Here is a 21,632-nt window from a genome sequence, read left to right as displayed (position 1 = left end):
GGGTTGAGGCAGGCTTGGACCAAGGATCCTTGATGGCTTGCAAGATGACCTTAGTAATGGGAAGGGCTACCGCTGTCAAAGTGTCCTTCTGCATGATGTCAAAGACTGTGTCGTCAATGACTGGTGTCACGGGCTGGGGCCAGGCCAGGCAAAGTCCAGGGGCAGTCCAAGGTCTGTAGCTGGGTAGCAAGGAGGGTCCAAAGCGCCAAAACCGAATCACAGTCCAGGTATCGTAGGTCAGAGGTTCAGAAGCCGAAGTCAGGTGGTCCAGAAGTCAATGCCAGAGTCAGGGGGTCCCGAAGCCGAAGTCAGAAGCCGAAGTCGATGCTAGAACATCAGGTACGTGACTAGTTGCTTCCACAAAGCCTTCTCTCAAAGCCCACAGCTATATAGCCCTCTGCTGTCTGTTGCCCATTTGGGCTAATTGCTGACTCAGAGGGCAGCCAGGATCCTGCTGAGACTCAAGCACCCTCACTCCTAGAAGGGCCAGAATCCTTTCAAAACTCAGGGCTCAGGGAGCGTCTTGCTCGTGAGCGTGCCGCCCTCCTCCGATCCCTGAGGTCCTGACGAAGGCGGTCATGCACACGAGCCACCCGAGAGGGTGAGGCAGGGGGGCTTGGATCTTCTCCAGCAGGAGGCAGGGGCACTGGTGCAGGTGGCAGGGGCACAGTTTCTTCTGCAGGCTCGGCTTCTTCTGCAGGGCCCCCAGCACCCATGACAACTGGTTGAGGCTGGACTACAGGCAAAGACAAGGAATTGGCCATCCTTTTAATGAGTTCCCCATAGGACTTCAAATCTTCCGAAGGAGAGTTTGGAAGGTCCTTGGCTATTCTGGATTATGGGGATGATCCATCCTGCTGATGGCCCGACTGCTCTTCTCCATTGTCATTGGAGGTCCATGGTGAAGAAGATACACTCTCAGCCAATGGTAAACCTGGGGCGTCAATGGCAATCCTAGATGAGGAAATTTTCTCGACATCGCGAACACTGGAGCCTGCCGGCTTCCTGACCAACCTCAGGGTTGAAGTCGGTATCGATGACTCCTGGCGACCTGGTGGAGTGTGTGCCGAGACTCTAGAGTGGTGCAAAGCCTCCGAGTGCTGATCCCAATTGGGGTTCTGAGGAGGGTACCAAGGGTATGGAGAATGATAGGGATAGCCCCCAAATGGGTAAGCCCACGGTCGTGGGTCCCAGTTGGGCAGAGGATGAGGATGTCAAAAAGGGTCCGAAGGCTCCCCGAATCTCTCGGGCTGGATCAAGGGCATCTTCGGTGTCAAGTGGTCCCTGGGCTGTGAAACCTCTAAGGCCGATGCCGAGCTAGGATCGCCGCCCTCCTTCGAGTCTGCTGACTATTCTATAGGGTCAACCTCCTGGTCGGAGCCAGAGAGAGAGGTCTGCGGAACAACCGTTGGACCCGAGGGGCTCTTAGGTCGAATGGGTGAAGCGAGGATTTTCTCCAGAGGCTCCCCCAAAATGATCGCCGGGTCCTTCAGTGCCGGAGAAGGGGTCTGCCTGTCTTGGTGCCTCTTTTTCTCCCTGTGCTTCCTGGGCTCAGCAGAGCGTGAGTCCCATGCCCCTTTGGCCTTCTTGGCTGGGGTCGATGGTTCCGAATGGGATGTTGAGCCCACACGCTTGTGGGGGCGGTCGGCTCCCTGAAATGGTTGGGTCGGTTGGCTTGACAATGAGGCTGGAACTGATATCGATGCCGGGGCAGCCATCGAAGTGCTTGTCGATGCCGATGTCGACATCTGCGGCGCCACAGCCGATTTTACCAGCGCTGCCAAAAGTCTCACTGCTCGGTTTTTGCAAGTCTGCTTGGAAAATTTTGAGCAGTGATGTCAGGATTCCACCCGATGACCTTCCCCAAGGCACAGCAGACAAAGAGAATGTCTGTCCAGAGGAGGGATCTTGCTCCCACACTTAAGGCACCGCTAAACCCCCCCCCCCCAATGCTTTTCCATAGACAGGGATGGTGGGAGAAGGGCGGGGGAAAACCCCCCGAAGGGGTGAAACAACTAATAGTATCTAATTTATATATATATATATATATATATATATATATAAAAAAAACAGGAATGACGAAAAAACAAAGAAAAAAATGAAGAGAAACCTGGAGATGGAATAAAGGTAAATAACTACCAACCGGAGGGATGAAAAAACAAGTCTCTCTGACGCGGCGGCAAAGAAGGAACCAGCGGGATATTCGCTCCCACTGGGTGGGCATGGACACTGGGGCTGTTGTGCATGCCTACTGCGGTTGGCCAGCAAAAAATTCCAGATTTTGGAGTTACTGATTGGAGATCGGCGCTGGCGCTTCATCCCATGGGTGTGAATCACAGAGACCACGAAGAAGATGAATAATTCCCCACTAGCCACACTAGTTTAGTTAGCTATATCTAGAAAGTCGAAAAAATTATTTGGCCTAGAGAAGCTTATTATTATATATTTTGGATTCTCCATCACAAGGGTGCATTTATCTTGTATTTATTTAGAACATTACTATCCAGCTTTTTATTCTCAGGAGCACTCAGGGTAAAACGTAAAGGTACTCAGAGTACCTTACATTAAAAAATATAGAATACATTTAAACCATAAGATATAAATCCATTAAAATCAACAACAATAATATGCATAACAATAACTAAAACTAGTTAAAAATAGCAAACTTCCTTCAACAAAATAGCTTTAAACAGTAGAAGAAACAGCAGCAAATAATTAACAGAACACTGAAGATCTCAATGCAAACAATAAAATTAATTTTCAAGAGCCCAGGCAAAGATTTTTTTTTTTAATCTAACAGAAGGCAAGAAGAAATTAGGCTGATCCAGGGGTGGAATTCTAGCAGGAGTTCCTTTGAATATTAGGCCACACACCCCTGATGGATCCAGTCCTCCAAGAGCTTACAAAAAAGAGCCTTGTAAGCTCTTGAAGGATTGGCTACATCAGGTGTGTGTGGCCTAATATGCAAAGGAGCTCCTGCTAGAATTCCATCCTGGGCTTATCACATCTGGGGCAGGGGATGCCATACCCCAGGAATGGATCAGGTGAAAAGGCGGTGTCATTGGGACTGTCAGACAGCATCAGTCTTGCATCTATCAATGTGAACTGCCATATCAGGGTATCACTGGCAGGTAGGGCCACCAAGAAGGGTGAACTAGGGCAACTAGGGCTTGGTCATCTGGGGAACCAAGGAGCTGGACAAGTGATGTGCTTTTTATAATATAATATCTAGTTTGGAACTGGGTGCTACGGGGAATGTTTGTCTGGAGGCCTGTGCTGGCTCTCAATAACTTCACCAGCAATACTGAGAGGCTAATTAAGACCCCCAAAGCCTAAGAGAACAAAACCTGCAGGCTTCTCCAATTCTCACTTCTGGAAATCAGTGTGAAGAGCAACATGCGTCTAAAGCCAGGCCAGAATCTGCTCTTGTTCACTCCTCAAAACCATTTCATTCTGCTTGTTTTCAGAGTGTGAAACTAGTGCATGAAAGTCTTCCTTTATGTGCAATTCTATGAAAGGCAAAAAAGTTATGGCAGCAAAAAAAAAAGGTACAAGTTTTTAAAAACTGGTCCATCAGTTCATGTATTTCAGAGTGTGGATGCAATGAATTTTGGGTAAGCATCATGTTTTGATCAGCATCAGCTTTTTTATGCATTGGTTGCCACTGTTTTTGTTTTATTCCTGACTCTATGATGCTCTTAGGAAGAAGCCTTTAATGAGCAATTGTGCACTTCTCCAGCAGATGGGAGTGATCACAGAGCTCTATTTGCTCTCCCGGAATCTCATCACAGATTGTCATGGCTGTAATTGCCTCAGTAATTACAATTGAGTTAATAACTCCGATTTTCCAACTCAGGAAACAGGAATGCTGTAACTGCCAGGCAATGATGAATTCATGTTTGTGAATGGGAGACATACTATTTCAGAGAATTTGCAATGTAATGAAATCAAACTGAAATATCTTCAGAGACTCTGCAGCTTCTGCAACTACTATACACAGGACCAGACAAGGTACAGGCAGATGTACCTTGATCTTAAAGAACTAATTCTTCAAGATGCCCAGATCCTTCTGAACTCAGAAAATCTATAGGAATGTATGTGCCAAGTTGCTTGAAGTATCAGGCCTTATCAATAAATCTTCAGTATTTACACAGGTGGAATAAATCTCCCAAGAGTCTAAGAAGCTGAGTGTTAACAACAGAGTGCAAAGCGATGGAAAAGAATTGAGGATAATAGCCCTTTCTCCCACACAGAGGATTTGGCATTGCTGTGCTGATTCACAGACCATGTTTTTTTTTTGTCATGGGTGGGGGGGGGGGGGAATGAGTAATCATTTTTTTAAAAAAAAATCAGTGTTTTTAAAGTTAGTGTTGATTCTAGAGTCAACAGTAAGACTTCCAAGGCAGAGGACAAAAGAGGTGGCAGAAAGTGACATAGTTCAAGGTTTTCATAACTATTTAAAATGTTTGTTGTATAGATAAAATGGCAGTCGGGCAAATAGTTTTCTGCTATGTTTTTGAAATATATTTATGTGTATCTATAAATATGCAATTTCAATGAGAAATTTCCTTGGATTATTTTCTTCCCAGTTTCCAAAAAAAAAGAGAGTATATTTTACATAAATTGATTTTTTGAATAAATAAATAAAAACAGATAGCTCTTCCAACTGTTTTCACTGATGTGTTTTGAAAATAACATTTTTGTGCAATTAATATCCACCTCCACCACGCTCACATGATTCTAGAGTCTAGAATCTAGATCCAGGGTGATGAACTCATGACGGCCAGATCTGACATAAATGGGACTTTGGCAGTCCAGGCCACGTCTTTCATAAAATGTAATACCAGGTAGCATAGACATAAATATAAAATGCTTGGAGCCTAGGAGGATATTAAATCGCTGGGCACTGCAAGCTTCTCTCCCCACCCCTCTACTCAGAGTGCCTGTGGTTCTCCAAGTGTAATGTTCCCCTTTGGCTTTGGCTGTTGGTTTCCCAGGTTAGAGTACTCACTCAGGCATTCATTCTCAGGTCTATTCAGCAGAGATGTTAGCTCAAACCATCAGCCACTTGCAAGGAGACAGCTGAAGCTGTTAGTTTTTGGAGTTAACATATAAAACTGGAAACTGAAATAAACACTTCACCCAATAGGACCAAACTAAATCAGACAGATATTGGGGCGGGGGGGGGGGGGAGCAGACTGTTCCATCATATACAAAAAGTTGCAAAGAAAATGCAGAATGGATTTTCCATTAAGGTTTCTGGAAATAGACAGACTACTCTGGGAATGGAAAATCTACTCTTCATTTTCTTTGCAACTTTTTCCGTGTTTCAATGGAGCCCAGAGGAGAAGCCAGTGAAGACAAAGGTAGCCGCATCTTCTGCTTCCTGCAACTTGATCTTGAAAGGGTGAGAAAAAGCAGGGGAGGGAGTGGGGGGAAAGAGAGCCACAGGCCTGATTAAAGCCCTTGGCAGGTTGGTTCTGACCCATGGGTTGTGAGTTTGACACCTCTGTTCTAGACCCTTGATGAGGAAATTTGTGGGGACAAGTATTACAAATATCTTCAACATGTGCCTTTGAGAGCAAGAGGGTCCACTGACAATTTTTCTCCATCACATGTAGTTTTTGCTTGCCTTTGCTATTTGAGAATGGAGCAGGCAGTAGTCAGAGGCAGATCTCAATTGAAACTCCTAAGAGGGCTGAGGCTCACCATTTATAACCCAAGATGTATGTTGTTAGTTAGCCATGTTGTAAAGCACTCCACTTTGAATCATGATTAAGTACAATGCCCACAATACTGGACTGAATTTGTGACTTAGCTCTATTTCAAGCTGAGGTTCCAGTTATACACCTAAAGTAAGTTATAAAATGTTATTGCCTGATGAAATACATCCTGTCTGATTTTGCCACACAAATATCTCTGGTTTTCAAGCATCCTTAAATCAAAGATGCCTGTAGGAAACATTGTGACAAATGGATGAGCTTTACCCTTACACACACACACCACTTGTTGATCTAGAATAGGCTAACGGATTTATTGTGGTAGATCTAATTTCATTTAGTCCATAAAATTTATGCCACAAAAAATCTGTTAAACTTTCATGTGTCTCAAGACTCTTTGTTTTTAGCTGCAATGGGCTAACATCATTGGCCTTCTAGAATTATACTGCCACTAGTGCATACAGAGCTGAGGTACGCTCCAAAATGAAACATGAGAGATTCCACTGCATTCTGCTTGTTGGCTTAGGAAATGAAATCCTGCCCCCTTTCTCCCAACACTTAATGGGAGATACCTTTATTCTGGTGCTCCAGGCAGAAGTAGATGCATAGGCCTTGTAAAATCATGTGGATTGAACCAATTTGTCTAAAGCCCAAATCAGTTCACATAACTGGGCAGATCAGCCATGCTTGGATTCCATTTATCATTCCCACCTCTTCAATTATAAGCCCAGCTACCTGGCTATGCTCCATTCAGGATCAATGCGTTGAACTTTGGGATCATCGATGTATTCAAACTGCAAGGTGCTTTCTAACTGTGCCCGATCCACAGCAACTGAGACATGAATAGAGCCAAGGCCATGAGAAGAGGGGGCAGAGACACATACAATTTCATTCATGGACCTCCTGAAAGAGAGAAGGGGGCAAAGGTGCCTTTAACAACTGAACAATTGAAAATGAGTTAGTAACACTACAATGCTTATAATGTTCACTCATTACTAGGGCTTTTATTGGGGGGGGAGCCAAGCAGGAACTCGTTTACATATTAGGCCACACCCCCTGATGTCACCATTGTTTCACACAGAGCCTTTTTGTAGAAAAAGCCCAGAAGAAACTCATTTGCATATTAGGCCACACACCGATGCCAAGCCAGCCAGAGCTCTGTTCCTGTGTGTCGCTTTTTAAAAATAAAAGTCCTGCTCAATACCAGACTTTGAAGAAAGCACTTCATCTTCAGTGAAAAGATAGAATTACATACCCTTGAATTTGTCTTTGGGTCAGATGGTACATCTGAGCCAGAGATTACTTTCTCCTCCTCTCTTTTTACCTCCCCACTTCCAACTTTTCTGCCGCTACAGTAGAAGAAGGGTATGGTACCCAACAGACAAGATGGCCAGGAGAAGGGGAGATACTCATAAGAACATAAGAGAAGCTATGTTGGATCAGGCCAATGGCCCATCCTGTCCAACACTCTGTGTCACACAGTGGCCAAAAAAATTATACACACACACACACACTGTGGCTAATAGCCACTGATGGACCTCTGCTCCCTATTTTTATCTAAACCCCTCTTGAAGGTGGCCATGCTTGTGGCCGCCACCACCTCCTGTGGCAGTGAATTCCACATGTTAATCACCCTTCGGGTGAAGAAGTACTTCCTTTTATCTGTTTTAACCTGTCTGCTCAGCAATTTCATCGAATGCCCACGAGTTCTTGTATTGTGAGAAAGGGAGAAAAGTACCTCCCGACTTTCTCTCTTCTCCACACCACCCTGTCTCCTCTCTATCTTTTTTTTGTGGGTGGAAAAGCAGCTGGGCAGGGAAGATATATCTAAGCAGACAAATTGGAGGAATGGAAACAGTTAAACACCTGCCTGATTGCAGCCACCCAATACTGATTTTCATTAAAACACACACACATCCAGTTTGGCCTAGAGATATAAACCTGACAGATAAACATGCAATCATAAAATTATAGTCTTGAAGGTTTTAACCTTCTTAAATTCAGATGTAATAAACTTAATCATAATAATTAACAATACTGCTACTTGGATTGTGTGATGCTGACACACAAAAATGGAAGGATACAGTCCCCAATATGGGCTTCAAGTTGGTTTGCAGTGGTAAAAAGGCAATTTCTGTCTGTCTCTTAGCTCCTCATGTTAGGAGAATTTTGTTACTGCCATTCCAAAAATGGCTAAATGTTAGTCCTATCTCTTTATCAGAAGGAGTTGAGATGGATGTGTAGGGCTGTGAGAAAGGCAATTATTATTTTATGATTAATTATAATTTGACAATGTGGCTTGTTTTTCTCTATACCATTTTCCCAAAAGTGCCTGTTTTTCCCTGTACCATTTTCCCAAAAGTGTACACAAAAAGTCCTTGCCCTGAAGAAGAAGAAGATATTGGATTTATATCCTGCCCTCCACTCCGAAGAGTCTCAGAGTGGCTCACAATCTCCTTTACCTTCCTCCCCCACAACAGACACCCTGTGAGGTGGGTGGGGCTGGAGAGGGCTCTCACAGCAGCTGCCCTTTCAAGGACAACCTCTGCCAGAGCTATGGCTGACCCAAGGCCATGCTAGCAGGTGCAAGTGGAGGAGTGGGGAATCAAACCCAGTTCTCCCAGATAAGAGTCCGCACACTTAACCACTACACCAAACTGGCTCTCCATGTACATTGAGAAATGTACAATCTAAATTTAGATGGAGGGGACACAGGACAAAGGAAGAAACCACAGATAGTAAAGATGAACAGGAAAGGCAGAGCTAATGAAGTTAGAATGTGATGAGAGACTGCAATACCTCACTATATCATGGGCCTTTGAAAGAGCCAGTTTCCCTTTGAGTGGAATGATTCTCACAGCCTTTCCCTGCCTTGTCCTTCAACCTGCCAGTGACCTCAAATGAGTACAGGCATTTTACCATGCCAGAGATGAGACTTCAGAGAAGCCTGCTTAGCCCTTGTGTGAGATCCAAAGCGACATATCACTGCCGGCAAAGAGTTACTGCAAGCTCCCTGTGATCAGTTAATTAGCTTTCTGCGCTATTACCATGTCGTCATGGTGAATCTCCCACTCCCCCGATCAGAAGCAGGAGAATAGAGAGAAGCTGTAATTATAGTGAATCTCATTAGAAACTGCTTCATCTAATCAGTCTCTCTGCACATCATAAGTACACGCCAAGTTCATCACCTACAAACCACGTAGTTGAAAAAAGAAGAAGAAAATAAAATAAATGGACCATGTTATGACCTTGCATAGAAAGGCAGGGAAAAAACAGCAGACAGCTAGATTTGGAAACAGGTTGATTTACTGGTTTGCGGGGTGGGGGGGAGAGAAGGGGGGAATTGGATCATATGGTAAATTAGGAACAATGCCTAAATGTAAGTGTGTGTGTGTGTATATATATATATATATATATATATATATATATATATATATATATATATATATATATATATATATATATATATATATATATATATGGATGATTGTGGTGGAATAATTTCAGCCTTAAAGGCAAACATTGTTAAATATTTCTTTAATCTGAACATTAAGAAAAACATTCTTTAAAAACTCCACACTAGTACAAAACATTAAATTTGATTATTGGGGAAACTACCTGTTTGAGATCTGGAAAAAGAAGTCACGTGAGGAAAAGTTAAAGGAATTGGTGCATTTAGCCTGGAGAAGAAAAAACTCAGGGAAACATGTTCTTACTCTTAAAATATCTGAAAGGATATCATAAGGAAGAGAGAAAGGGCTTGTTTTCTTATACTCCAGACAGGAAGACGGATGGTTTTAAGTTACAATAGGCTAGATTTCAAATGAACATTAAGAGAAAGTCTTGAGAACAGATCACCAGTGGAACAAGTATCTCCATGGTGGGTGGCTTGAACTTATTCGAGGGCTTCATGCTTGGACAGGTCTGTTGGGAATGTGCTTTATATCTGGATTTAGATCTGAACTGAGGAAGTGGTTGGACTAGACAGCTTGTAAAGCCCTTCCAATTTTAGGAACCCATCACTATGATTCTGTATAAGCCCAGTCGTACCCTTCAGACCTTATGTAAAAGTATAAAAGCAGTGCGACTCCTTAACATTTCAGAGACTTGACTGGTTAGAAGAGGAACAGAAAAATCAACCTCCTGTTTCTAAAAATACAAAAAAATGTAGAAGAGAATACAGAGGGTAATGAAGAAGAATGTTTCCTACTTGTCTTGCCTAACATGTTTCTGTTATGGTGCCTGCCGACTTACATGATCTCTCCTAGAGATGTTTACAAGGCTTGAATATACACAGCTGTTTGGACATTTTAAGGAAGAAATTCAAAGACTTCTACTATTCTGCCAAGCTTTTGGTGTTTAGGATCTAAAGAAACAACTCAGCCATTATTTAATGTATATAAATTTATACTGGCCAAGCCCAGGGAACTGAGGGAAGAGACAAAATCACCTTCTTATATTCAGCTTCTGAAATGGCACACAAGAGGCTCTTGAAAGTTCAAAATAAGCAAAATGTTTTATTTAACTTAGAGGAGAAAAGGTCAGGAGGAATCAGAGGTAGGATGTATGAGGTGAACTGATAATAAAGCTGAGGTAATTTTGTAATCACACTAACTCCAGATAATTTGTTGTTCCTGCTATTTAAAAGGGTCTTTTAAACTTTGAGGAGAGAAGCTTTTTTTTCAGTTTCTGCTTAAATACTCAAGCATAGGTTTCTGAGTTTCACTGATTCTTAAAGCCTAGAACAGGGGTGTCAAACTCATTTGTTATGTGGACTGGGCCTGACATAAATGAGATGTTGTTGGGCCAGGCCATGCTGGACCAGGCCATGTGTGTACCTATTTAAGATTAGGTAGCAGAGATATAAATGTTATCAGGGCTTGTTATGAGCAGGAACGCACAGGAACGCAGTCCAGGCAGGCTTGGTGTCAGGGGGTGTGGCCTAATATGCAAATAAATTCCTGCTGGGCTTTTTCTTCAAAAAGCCCTATGTGAAGCAATGGCGACATCAGGGGGGTGTGGCCTAATATGCAAATGAGTTCCTGAATGTTATAAAGGACACTGGCAAACACAAAGGTTTTTTTTTTTTAAACAACTTTAAAATAGAACATGCTTAAAACATTAGTACTTGTTGGTCTTAAAGGTGCTTTCTTTGTATTTCTCCTGTGGGATCCAGGGAACTGGGTAAATGAAGCTCTGGCTCTTTCCTTCCTTTCCCAGGGGACCAGGAGGGGGAGGAACCTTGGCCAATAGAAGGACAAGAGGTTTGGCTCAGTAGCTCTGTTGTGTAATTGAGCGAGCCTGGCAAAGCAAGCTCTCCCTCTCCCTCACCTTCCTCCCCGAGGGAGGAGCCTCAGCCAATGGAGAAAATACAGATTTTGCTCTGTAGCTCTTGTGTGATTGACTGCAAAGCAAGCTGTTATGCAGGAGGAAGCAGATGACAGCCAGTTGCTCAGGGGCCTGATAGCAGCCTGCCAGGGGCCTGATTCAGCCCCCAGGCTGCATGTTTGACACCCCTGGTCTAGATGGCAGGAAAATACAACCAAATTCCCCAGATCCTTCTATATACATGGACCAGGGATCACACCTCTTTTAAAAGCTCTCCATTTCGACTAGGCAGGGATTACTTCTCTTAACTAGAAGAAATTTTTGGCTTGAATGGAACCCTCTCTGTTTCTGTCACTCCTTTTGCCTCCTTCTCAGTCCGCAGTCAGTGCTTGTCTCTTCTTCAAATGTCAATTCCCATTGATCATTCCTTAACTGACTCTCTTCACAGAATTCCATTTGAACAGCCTGTCATTCAAAGGTTCTCAGATTCTGTTAGGCATTAATGGGGGGGGGGTTGATAGAAAAAGCCCAGCAGGAGCTCATTTGCATATTAGGCCATACCCCTTGACCAATACTCTCTCTAAACTGTAGAGTCTTGTGAGCAAAAAATTTTACTTTGTGAGCTACTGGCAGGTTGCAGTAGTTGTGAGCTATTGCATAAATTAGTTTGCCCTGGGACTGTTTTTCCTTAGCTAAAACAAAAATGGATTAGTCAGAGGCTAATAAACTGTGAGCTAGCTCACACTAACTCAGCTTAGAATGAACACTTCCCCCATACCAAGTTAGCCAGAACTGCATTCCTGTGCATTGCTGCTCAGAAAAGGCTCTGACATTAACCCTTGATAGTCCATCACAGCTGGACATTCCATCTATTTCACAGGTTTCTAAATGTTTTACATACTGTTACTTTTACTTTACAACAGATCTGTGAGGTAGGCAGGTATTATTATCTCCAGATAGAAGGGGTGCCTTGCCTTAAGTCCCCAATAGACTTTGTGTCTGAGATGAAATCAGAATTGATTCTTTTAGCCACTGTGTTACACCAACAATATATAAACTAATTGTGTTTTCAATAATTTGTTTAAAAGTACTATATACTTTATAGTTTCTTAGTCACCTTGTGTAGGTAATTTTTGTAATCTGGAAGTCATGGTACATTTGGAACTACATAAAGATCTCAAATGCCTGCAACAGGAGTCTTTCAGTTAGAAATCAAAGAGAATAATCATAAGAGTAGTAGAATGATTGCAAAGATTGCCAAGGTTTTGCTTGTGCTTTCTGAGGAACCAAATAATGTGGTACAGTTGGCAACCTTTTCCTGTCATATATTTGGACCCAACAAGGCTGACCATAATCGTTTAAACTAGGAAAAGGCAGAGCTCTGTAAACATCAGTGCTGCCTCCCAGCACCAGTTTCTGAGAGCTCTTATGCAACTCCACGTTTAAAAGGACATCTGAAAAGCAAAGGCTATGGAGAAGGAACCTCATCTGCAGATGAGAAATGAAATAGGTGGTAAAATTTAACTAGGTATATTCTGTTTTCCTTTTTATTCATTCCAAAGGTATAAATGAACTCATTATTGAATGAGATGAGGAAGTAGTAAATCCATTAAATCCTACCCATTTATTAACATGCTGCCCCATATCTACTGTTTCCCAGTCCAGGCATAAAGTGGGTGTGCTGGATTATTTTATCTTTTCAGAGGCTGCAGAAGGCAGCAATTCTGATATATAACATTCTCATTAGACTACATAATGCAGCTAGGGGAAAGCAGGTTTTATAGAAAGTAAAAGGAGAAAGATGAAAAGGCAAGAGGTATATTAGGTTCTTCAAACGGTGGGCTCCAAAAGGAATGACTAACTAACAGCGGATTCAGTTGGGGAGGCCTTACCATAAGATGAATTCCTAGCTTTCAACTCCCGTTCTTGAACAAGGTTTGGGGAAAAAAATGCTTAAATTTCCAATTCCTCTTTAATTAGGTATATAGCATCTGAACAGCCATCTTGTGCTCATATGACCATATTTCCATACTAAGGGCTAGGGTGAGATCATCTTCCTTTCAGGTCCTTTATGTTGAACAAGACCATGTGATTTGCTTAAATCATACAGCAGTTTATAAATCTGGGAAGGTTGATTACCTTTTGTGAAAAATCCTAAAATATACATACAATCACAAAATCATAGAGTTAGAAGGGTGTTCAGGGTCATCTAGTCCAATCCCCTGCACAATGCAAGAAATTCACAAATACCTCTCCCCCAATGACCCCTGCTCCAGGCCCAGAAGATGGCAAAAAAACCCCTCCAGGATCTCTGGCCAAACTGGCTTGGAGAAAAATTGCTGCATGCCCCCAAAGTGGTGATCAGCATTTCCCTGGGTGTGTAAGAAAGGGCCACAGCTAAGTACTGATGCAACCCTTCCTGCCCTCCACGATCTGTCTAAATTCAGAGAATTAGCATTGTTGTCACAAGGCCATCTAGTCTCTATTTAAAAACAGCCCACTACCTCCCAAGGAAGCTTGTTCCACTGAGGAAACACTCTAACTGTCAGCAAGTTCTTTGTAATGCTTAGTCAAAAACACTTTTGATTTAATTTCAACTCATTGGTTCTGGTTCAACTTTCTGGGGCAACAGAAAATAGCTCTGCACCATCCTCTATATGACAGCTCTTCAAGTACTTGAAGATGGTAATATCACCTCTCAGTCATCTCCTCTCCAGGTTAAACATACCCAGTTCCTTCAACCTTTCATCTCCAGAGTCCTTACCATCTTCATTGATGTGACTTAAAACATATATCCCAAACTATGCACAACTATGACCTCTATAGAGACAGTACTTCTTACTCAACTGCCTAAGTAAAGCACACAAGTATAAAATGTATATAAACCTCAGATTTCCATTGTCAGAAAGACACTTCTACCATCAGTCAAGGGAGTCTGATTCACTCCTTTTACTACATGCCCCCCCATCATACCTAGCACTGTTCCCAGAGTTTCTTTAGCCCTTGGGGCATCATTGAGGGAACACTGTAGTCTGGAGTGGGAGATGTGAGGCAGGAAAGCCCTGTTCCTCTTGCTGGTTCTGATCACATTACTTTATTTCATATCTCTATAGTTATTTATTGATCATCATCATAATTTATATAAATGCATACAATCACGACACTTAAATCAGGCTCCTGTATGTTTAGAAATGACAACTAGTGTGAAGTGGCATTGTTTTCATTCAGGAGGCTGGATTTTGAAAGGGAAAAAAAATATTGTAAACACTTAAGCTGTTACTTATGATGGCAAAGTCCCTAGACAGAACAAAAGAATATTTTTATCCTTAGTATCTGTCACTCATACCAAATTTTCCCACTGTTCAGAGCACTACCAAGAGGCAGACACACCTGCAGCTAGTGCTACAATGCAGATAACAGAGTGGAAGAAGCTGCCTGCTGTTCTTTTAGGATTCTATTTTCTCTCAAGAACAAGGAGATGGAAAACATGTAAACAAAAAAACAGCATGGGCTTGGGATTTGGAGAGGAAGCAGGATTTAAATATATCTAAATGAAGCATTACATAAAATTAATAAACATTAAATTGGTCATTACTATGCAGCTCTCATCACTGTCAGATGCACGATGACTTAAGGTGATTAATGAGAGGATGGGCATTTACAGCTGGAACAGCTGAAATGCTGCCCATGAAGCAGAGAAGAGATTACAATGTATGCTCATAAGCATACATCAGCCCCCTTACCCATAAAACTCGCAGGTCTGGTTACCAAGCAACACCGACACACTGCTGCCAGCCCCAAGAAAATGGCCAGTGATGGTCACCATGGTCCCTCCTGATTCCGGCCCACGGCTAGGACTCAAGGAGCTTACTGTAGGATTCTAGAGAAGAAAAAGCAAAAAAAAAAAAAAAAAAGACAAAGATCATCTACTTTGGTCTGATGTTGTTCCATGTGAATTTACAGCACTGAGATACATTGCTATAAATGGGAAAGGCAGTGAAAGAATCTGAGTTGAAGGCCTAAAACACACAATCACATAAGACTTTGCAACATGTCACATATTTCATTTTACTTTGTGGAAACAATTTCGCTGGTGGCAACCAGTTCCATGCCTGGAGACTGGAAACAGGAAGAACAATCCTAAACAGAGTTAAGCCTTTCTAAATCCACGGATTTAAGAAGAGTATAACTTTGTTGAAGAGTGAGGATCCAATCCACATTCTGCTAGGGAGCATACTACGTAGACTCAGGTCTGTCACAATCTCTCAACCAACTCGCCTCATATGACTGCTAAACATATAGGAAGCTAAGTTGGCCCCCTCCCAGCCGAACGGCATCGCCGCTTTCAGGCTGGGGGCCAGGTTTGCCCTTCCGGAAGGAGGGAAGGATGACTTCGGCTCCCCAATATACGGGAAGCTGAGGGGGCGTGGCGTCGGGGCTATAAAGCCCTGCCCCGAACAACGCAGTTCTTTTTGGCTCTCAGCAGTACAGGTTTCACCGGTCGCCTTATTAGGGGCCAGGTAGGAATTTTTTCATTTTCACTGGATTGGTATAAGTGAATTTGTTTTTCGCCTACCTTGTACTGCTGGTTAGTGTAGAGTTTTGGGGGAGGAGTTGTTAGTCTGGTCACTTGGCAGGATGAGGTATTGGCTACAGTATTTTAGGGGAGCACCTATGGCTCTGCACCAGTTGGTGCTGGTGGTCTGTACGAACTGCAGATGGGCTTTACAGCTCAATGCAAAGAGTGCAGATCACAACAAAGCCTCACCGGGGCGGATCCTTCCAGTGGGTTGGATGCCGGCCTAAGTGGAGGTGGAGTTTGGGCCTGGCTGCTCATCACCAGCCAGATGATATTGGGCTTGTGCTGGGGGCAGGGTGGCTCACCCTCCCAGTACAAGGCGGGGTCCTGGGTTTGACCCCAGGGCTTGTCCTGTTAGGCCTAGACCTCTTGCCATTCCTGCTCATTCAAGTTATGTTTAATAAAGCGGCCCAGTTTTCATCCAACACTGTGTCAGCCTCTTCATTCCGACAGGGGGGCAAACACTCTGCTCTGAAGTCCTCAGAAGAAGGCTAGTCTGTGTAAGATAAATAACAACAAAGTCCAAGGTAGAGGTGTTTAACTCATTTGTTACAAGGGCCAGATCAGACATAAATGGGGCTTGGTGGAGCTGGGCCATGCATGCCATAAAATGTAATGCCAGGTAGCAGAGATAATAAAGGATACAGACAATAACAATTAAAAATATTTTAAGATTAAAATACAAACATGCTTAAAACCCTTGTGATATTTTGTTTATAGCAGTCTTTGATAACTTGCACCTCCCAGATTTCCCCCCACTGTTAAAAGATGCCTGCATAAAATGGAAAGATGGTGGAATAGTGGGATTTGGTAATGTGATTTTTAAAATAAAATATCAAGAAAAAGCACAAGAATCACAGCAGAAACTAAAAATATAAACTAAAAATATGAAATGCTTTGAGCCTAGGAAAACATGAAATGGCTGGTCATTGCAAGCTTCTCCCATCCACCTCCATCCCAAGTCTACTCAGAGTGGCAGTGTTTCTTCAGTGTAATGTCTTCTGTTGGCTGAGGATTTCCATGTTAGAGTACTCACTCAGGCACCCATTCTCAGGTCCATTCAGCAGAGACAAGCTGGCTCAAAACATCAACCATTTATTTCAGCTAGCATACAAATACTGGAAAGTAAAACTACTTGAGCCCCACTCAACTGAAATACATTGCAGCACTGACAAAGTTGCAAAGAAAGCGCAAAATGGATTTTTGATTAAGGTTTCTGGGCCAAGATAGACTACTTTGGGATTAGAATGACAGCCCCCAGAGTGGAATGATAAGGCAGAGGTTGCCCTTATAAACTTAGCTTGTTGTTCCTATTTGTATCTATTAAAACATTTCATTATGTTGTATGCTTGCATGCTAATTTGCTGTTCCACCTTTGTCTTATATGTATGGATGGGTTTCTTTTCACTTTCTCTGAGGAGGTGTGCATGCACACAAAAGCTTACACTTTGAATAAAAGTGTGTTGGTCTTAAAGGTGCCACTGGTCTCCCACTGTTTTGTTATTTCAGACCAACATGGCTGCCCACCAAGATATTAGACTCTGCATGAATTGAGATAATGTATTTTAGAGGCACCATCTCTCCTCATATACTATCTGAAAAATTAAGATCAACCAACGTGCTCACACTTTAGTGATAGCTATGTAGCTCCACAAAGGGAAGATGAAGAAGGCAGGTAGTTTTTTTCCATCTGTTTTTCTGTCCATGGAGTAACCCCATTGTTTCATTATTTTTTCTCTTATAACAGATCTCATCTGCTTTCTGACAATATCCCAGTAGTATTTCCTAAACACAGCCTTTTTGCTGCTACAAGAGCCCAGTGGTCCAGAAAGCCTCCAACCTCTGTTCTCCAATCATATTATTTCCCAGAAGGCATCATACAAACTAACATACAAAAGCAATTCAGTGGTCAAACTAATCCAGGGCTCTAGCTCTGAAAAGTGAAAGGCTCCCAAAGAGGCTATATATGGAACAATAAGAGAAATAGTCCCCCCCCCCCCCCCGAAGCCAAAAGTCTTTAAATCTGTAGCTGAATTTTTAATGCTAGGTAATGATCCTCTAATGGTAGCAACATAACCAAAGGAGGTAATAAAAGTCAGCATAAATAGGTGCTTGTTCTAGTTCCTGCCTGGTCTGGTGAATGACTTTTCTATGGCCATGATTTCTCTCATCTATAACGTGGGGATAATGAAGCTGACTTCTAGTGCAAAATGCTTTGAGGTCCATGAATGAAAACACAGCAATTTTTAGTATTAAATAGCACGTAACACAGGATTATTACAGCCAAGAAATTTAAAAGCTGTATTTTTAAGCAATTTTAGGTTACAATGGGCAAGATGAAACAAACATAAGACTAAGAAACAAACATAAGACTAAGAGGTATATTAGTCCAATGCATTTTTTTGTTTCCCATAAACTTGAATATCAGAATATTTTATTTTGATTTTCAAGATTCTAGCCCTTGTGGCTGCAGCTATACTTAGAAGATACCGATACATGCAAAATGGTCAGCATTAAAGGGGTAAATAATAAGAAGCTCAAATGTAGGCTTTTTTGTACATCATGGTTTCAAGGACAGGTCAAGATTTCTGAGAGAAATTATTCCAGAATATAAATATTGTAGATGAAATACAAAAGACCTAGCAAGCTGCAGCTCTCATTCTTGAAAATAACATGCAAATTGGATTAATTCCATGTAACAAAATATTCCAATTAGCTATGATTCTCTTGTTGTCCCCTGCTGCTAGACAAGTCGCCTTTCCTTAGCCAATAGTACCTGTGCTTTGGCAGTCATCCAGCATTTTCTTTGTCTTTTCTTATTTTCTGGTATTTCTGAGATGCTTACTGATTGCTGTTCTGAGATAAGACTCTGCAACCCCACCAATAAGTATTTCCAAGACATTTCAACCATACTGATTCCCTGATGAGTCATTCATAAGTCACCGTTTTTCTTTATGAAATTGCATACATTGAGGTAAACAAACCTGTTTCTGCTGCAGGAATGAAAAGGAGCAGACTACAGAATTTATCTTGTTTGGATTACTGACTCTTTCACCAGAAACCGGCCCCTCCCAGCCGAGCTGGCACCGCCAGTGATTGGCTAGGGGCCGCTGTTGCTGACCGGGAAGGAGGGAAGGCTGCCCCCATCGTCCTGGGCATCCAGGAGCCTGCGGCTTGGCGTGGTGTCGGGGCTCTAAAAGCCCCACCCCCACCCAGAAGCACGCAGTTCTTCTCGGCTCTTGGCCCGCCCGCCCACCCTTGTCAATACAGGTCAATTACCGGTCACCTTATTAGGGGACAGGTAGGAATTTTTTAATCTTCACAGAATTGGCCTATGTGAATTTGTTTTTCGCCTACCTTGTACTGCTTTATAGTGTTAGGAGGTTTGGGAGGAGTTTTGTTAGTTTGGTTGCTGGGCAGGATGAGGTATGGGCCACAATGTTTTCAGGGGAGCACCTATGGCTCAGCACCAGCTGGTGCAGGTGGTCTGTATGAGCTGTAGATGGGCTTTACGACTCAATGCAGGGAGTGCAGATCACTACAAAGCCTCATCGGGTCGGATCTTTCCAGAGGGATTGATGCTAGCCTAGGTGGAGGTGGGCTTTGGGCCTGGTGCTCAGCACCAGCCAGAATACTGAGCTTGTGCTGGGGGCAGGGTGGCTCGCCCTCCCAAGACAAGGTGGGGTCATGGTGCTGACCCCAGAGCTTGTCCTGTTAGGCCATACCCCTTGCCATTCTAGTTCGTTCATGTTGTTTTAATAAAGCGACCCGGTTTTATCCAACACACTGTCTCAGCTTCTTCATTCCGACTGGGGTGGCAACTGTGAATCACCACCTACATGTGTAAACAAATTAGATGGCTGATATCATTCCAGGATTAGAATCTTGAAAAATAAAATAATATAGGGGCCATTTTTCTCTCAATACCATTCTGGGTGTGTTGGGTTTGCTCTGATTTTAAGGTGTCCACAAGTGAAGGTAGATGACCTCTTCCTCACCTTTCTACTGACCTTTGGCTGACCACTTACTCCAGCCCAGTTCTGAGGGCAAGCTGGGAGAAAATTGCCTTGGATATTAGAATTAGACAAACCCTCCCCCCCCCCCCAACCCTACAATCCATGCTTTATGTTGCCAGGATATATCAATTTATCTCCTGAAAGTGAGCAAGCAATTGTGCCTGCTGTTATCACATCTAGTTTGTGCATAGAAATAACTAATGGATGGTTTGAGGCAATGGAACAGACAACTGAGACTGCCCCTCAGAACCCTCTTAGAATGTTTTCCTCCCTGTTTTATCCATGTATTAACTTCCGTCCATGAAGTCTGTTTCAGTCAGAACCAAAACAGCACAGAGTGTTAAAGCTGCAGTACTGCAGTCCTAAGCTCTGTTCACGACCTGAGTTTGATCCCCGGTAGAAGCTGGGTTTTCAGGTAGCCGGCTTGAGGTTGACTCAGCCTTCCATCCTTTTGAGGTCAGTAAAATGAGTACCAGCTTGCTGGGGGGAAAGTGTAGATGACTGGGGAAGGCAATGGCAAACCACTCCGTAAAAAGTCTGCTGTGAAAACGTTGTGAAAGCAATGTCACCCCAGAGTCGGAAACAACTGGTCACCCCAGAGTCGGAAACACCCCAGTTGGAAACAACTGGTGCTTGCAAAGGGGACCTTTCCTTTCCTACCTTCTGTTCATGAAGTCTGTTTCAGTCAGAACCAAAACAGAAAGCAAAATCTGTCCAGGCAACAGGATGAAATTATGTGCAAGTAACTTTTTCCATATGTTTAATGAGTTGCTGAAAGGTGTTACTCTGAGATTCATCTTCACAATTGCCATCACCCAGACACTGGTTATTACTTAACAAAGCCCAACACAGTTGCCTTCAGTACAGTCAAAGAATTATCATTTTTTTAAATGACAAGCAGCTTTGCAGGGACCAATAAGATGCTTGTTGCTTGTGGCACCAGCAACGTGACTTTTCGTAATCCTGAAGAAGCTGAATACAAAGGCAGTGCTGGAGTGGGAAAGGAAGTCTCATTTCCACTTTGCCAGATCAAACTTAGCACAGTTCTTATTGCAGAGTATTATTCATCATGTGACCTTACCTAAGAGACTATGAGCTCCTCTGCCAGTGAGTGAACAAAGGTGAATTCTATATTTGTTGCAGGCACTATTTGCATTCCCTTTTTATGCCTTCTTTAGCAAGCCTTTTACTAAGTCACCCCAGATTCACCCCCCACCCCCACCACATTGTCCCTTTACTTTCAACTCATAGCATGCAACCCCAAAGTTCGGCCACTGATTTTAGCAACATGGAAAACTGCTCCTGTTGTAAAGTAAAGGCAGCCCCCTGTGCAAGCACCAGTTGTTTCCAACTCTGGGGTGACGTCACATCATGACGTTTTCACTGCAGACCTTTTTTTTTTTTTAATGAAGTGGTTTGCCATTGCCTTAACCAGTCATCTACACTTTACCCCCAGCAAGCTGGGTACTCATTTTACCGACCTTGGAAGGATGGAAGGTTGAGTCAACCTTAAGCCTGCTTACTTGAACCCAGCTTCCGCTGGGATTGAACTGAGGTTATGACAGAGCTTGGACTGCAGTACTGCAGCTTTACCACTCTGTGCCATGAGGCTCCTTACTCTTATTGTACAGCTGAGTATATCACAACGACAGATTAAGGCTGCATTCAAACAGAAAGGATTCTCCTTTCTGCATTCATTGCAACTGAGAATTCAAGAGCAAGTGCACTGGCAGTAGGGCTTCCACTTGGGAGATTTCTATACACTTTCATCTGTCAGCAGTGATTTTTCATACTTTTTCTCCAGTGCCTTGGCACTTTAAGTAATTTGAAAAGATTTTTTTTTAAAAAAATCAGAAATTGCTATAAAATTATGAAATTATAAATTATAAAAAAATATAAAAAATCAGAAATTGCTATAAAATTTCCCAGCCCAAATTGCTGGGAAAACTGTGACTTGTTAGGAACAACATTCCTTATATGGTGGTCATG

At 42.8% G+C, this 21,632-nt stretch overlaps 1 protein-coding gene across 2 annotated transcripts in view; it reads right to left on the bottom strand.

Annotated features, from left to right (window-relative positions):
* Positions 1 to 21,632, bottom strand: part of PLXNA2 (plexin A2) — a 771,921-nt gene that overhangs the window by 138,044 nt on the left and 612,245 nt on the right. For both annotated transcript variants that reach the window (XM_060231255.1, XM_060231256.1), the window contains exons 15-16: positions 14,792 to 14,928; positions 6,456 to 6,623 (exon numbers count right to left, since the gene is read on the bottom strand). In XM_060231255.1, coding sequence (XP_060087238.1) covers positions 6,456 to 6,623; positions 14,792 to 14,928 — 305 coding nt within the window. The remainder of the gene's footprint in view (positions 1 to 6,455; positions 6,624 to 14,791; positions 14,929 to 21,632) is intronic.

This window comes from Heteronotia binoei, chromosome 2 (assembly GCF_032191835.1).
Source record: "Heteronotia binoei isolate CCM8104 ecotype False Entrance Well chromosome 2, APGP_CSIRO_Hbin_v1, whole genome shotgun sequence".
NCBI lineage: Eukaryota > Metazoa > Chordata > Lepidosauria > Squamata > Gekkonidae > Heteronotia > Heteronotia binoei.
Note: the sequence above shows the minus strand (reverse complement) of the source record. Positions and strands in the feature narration are given on the sequence as shown.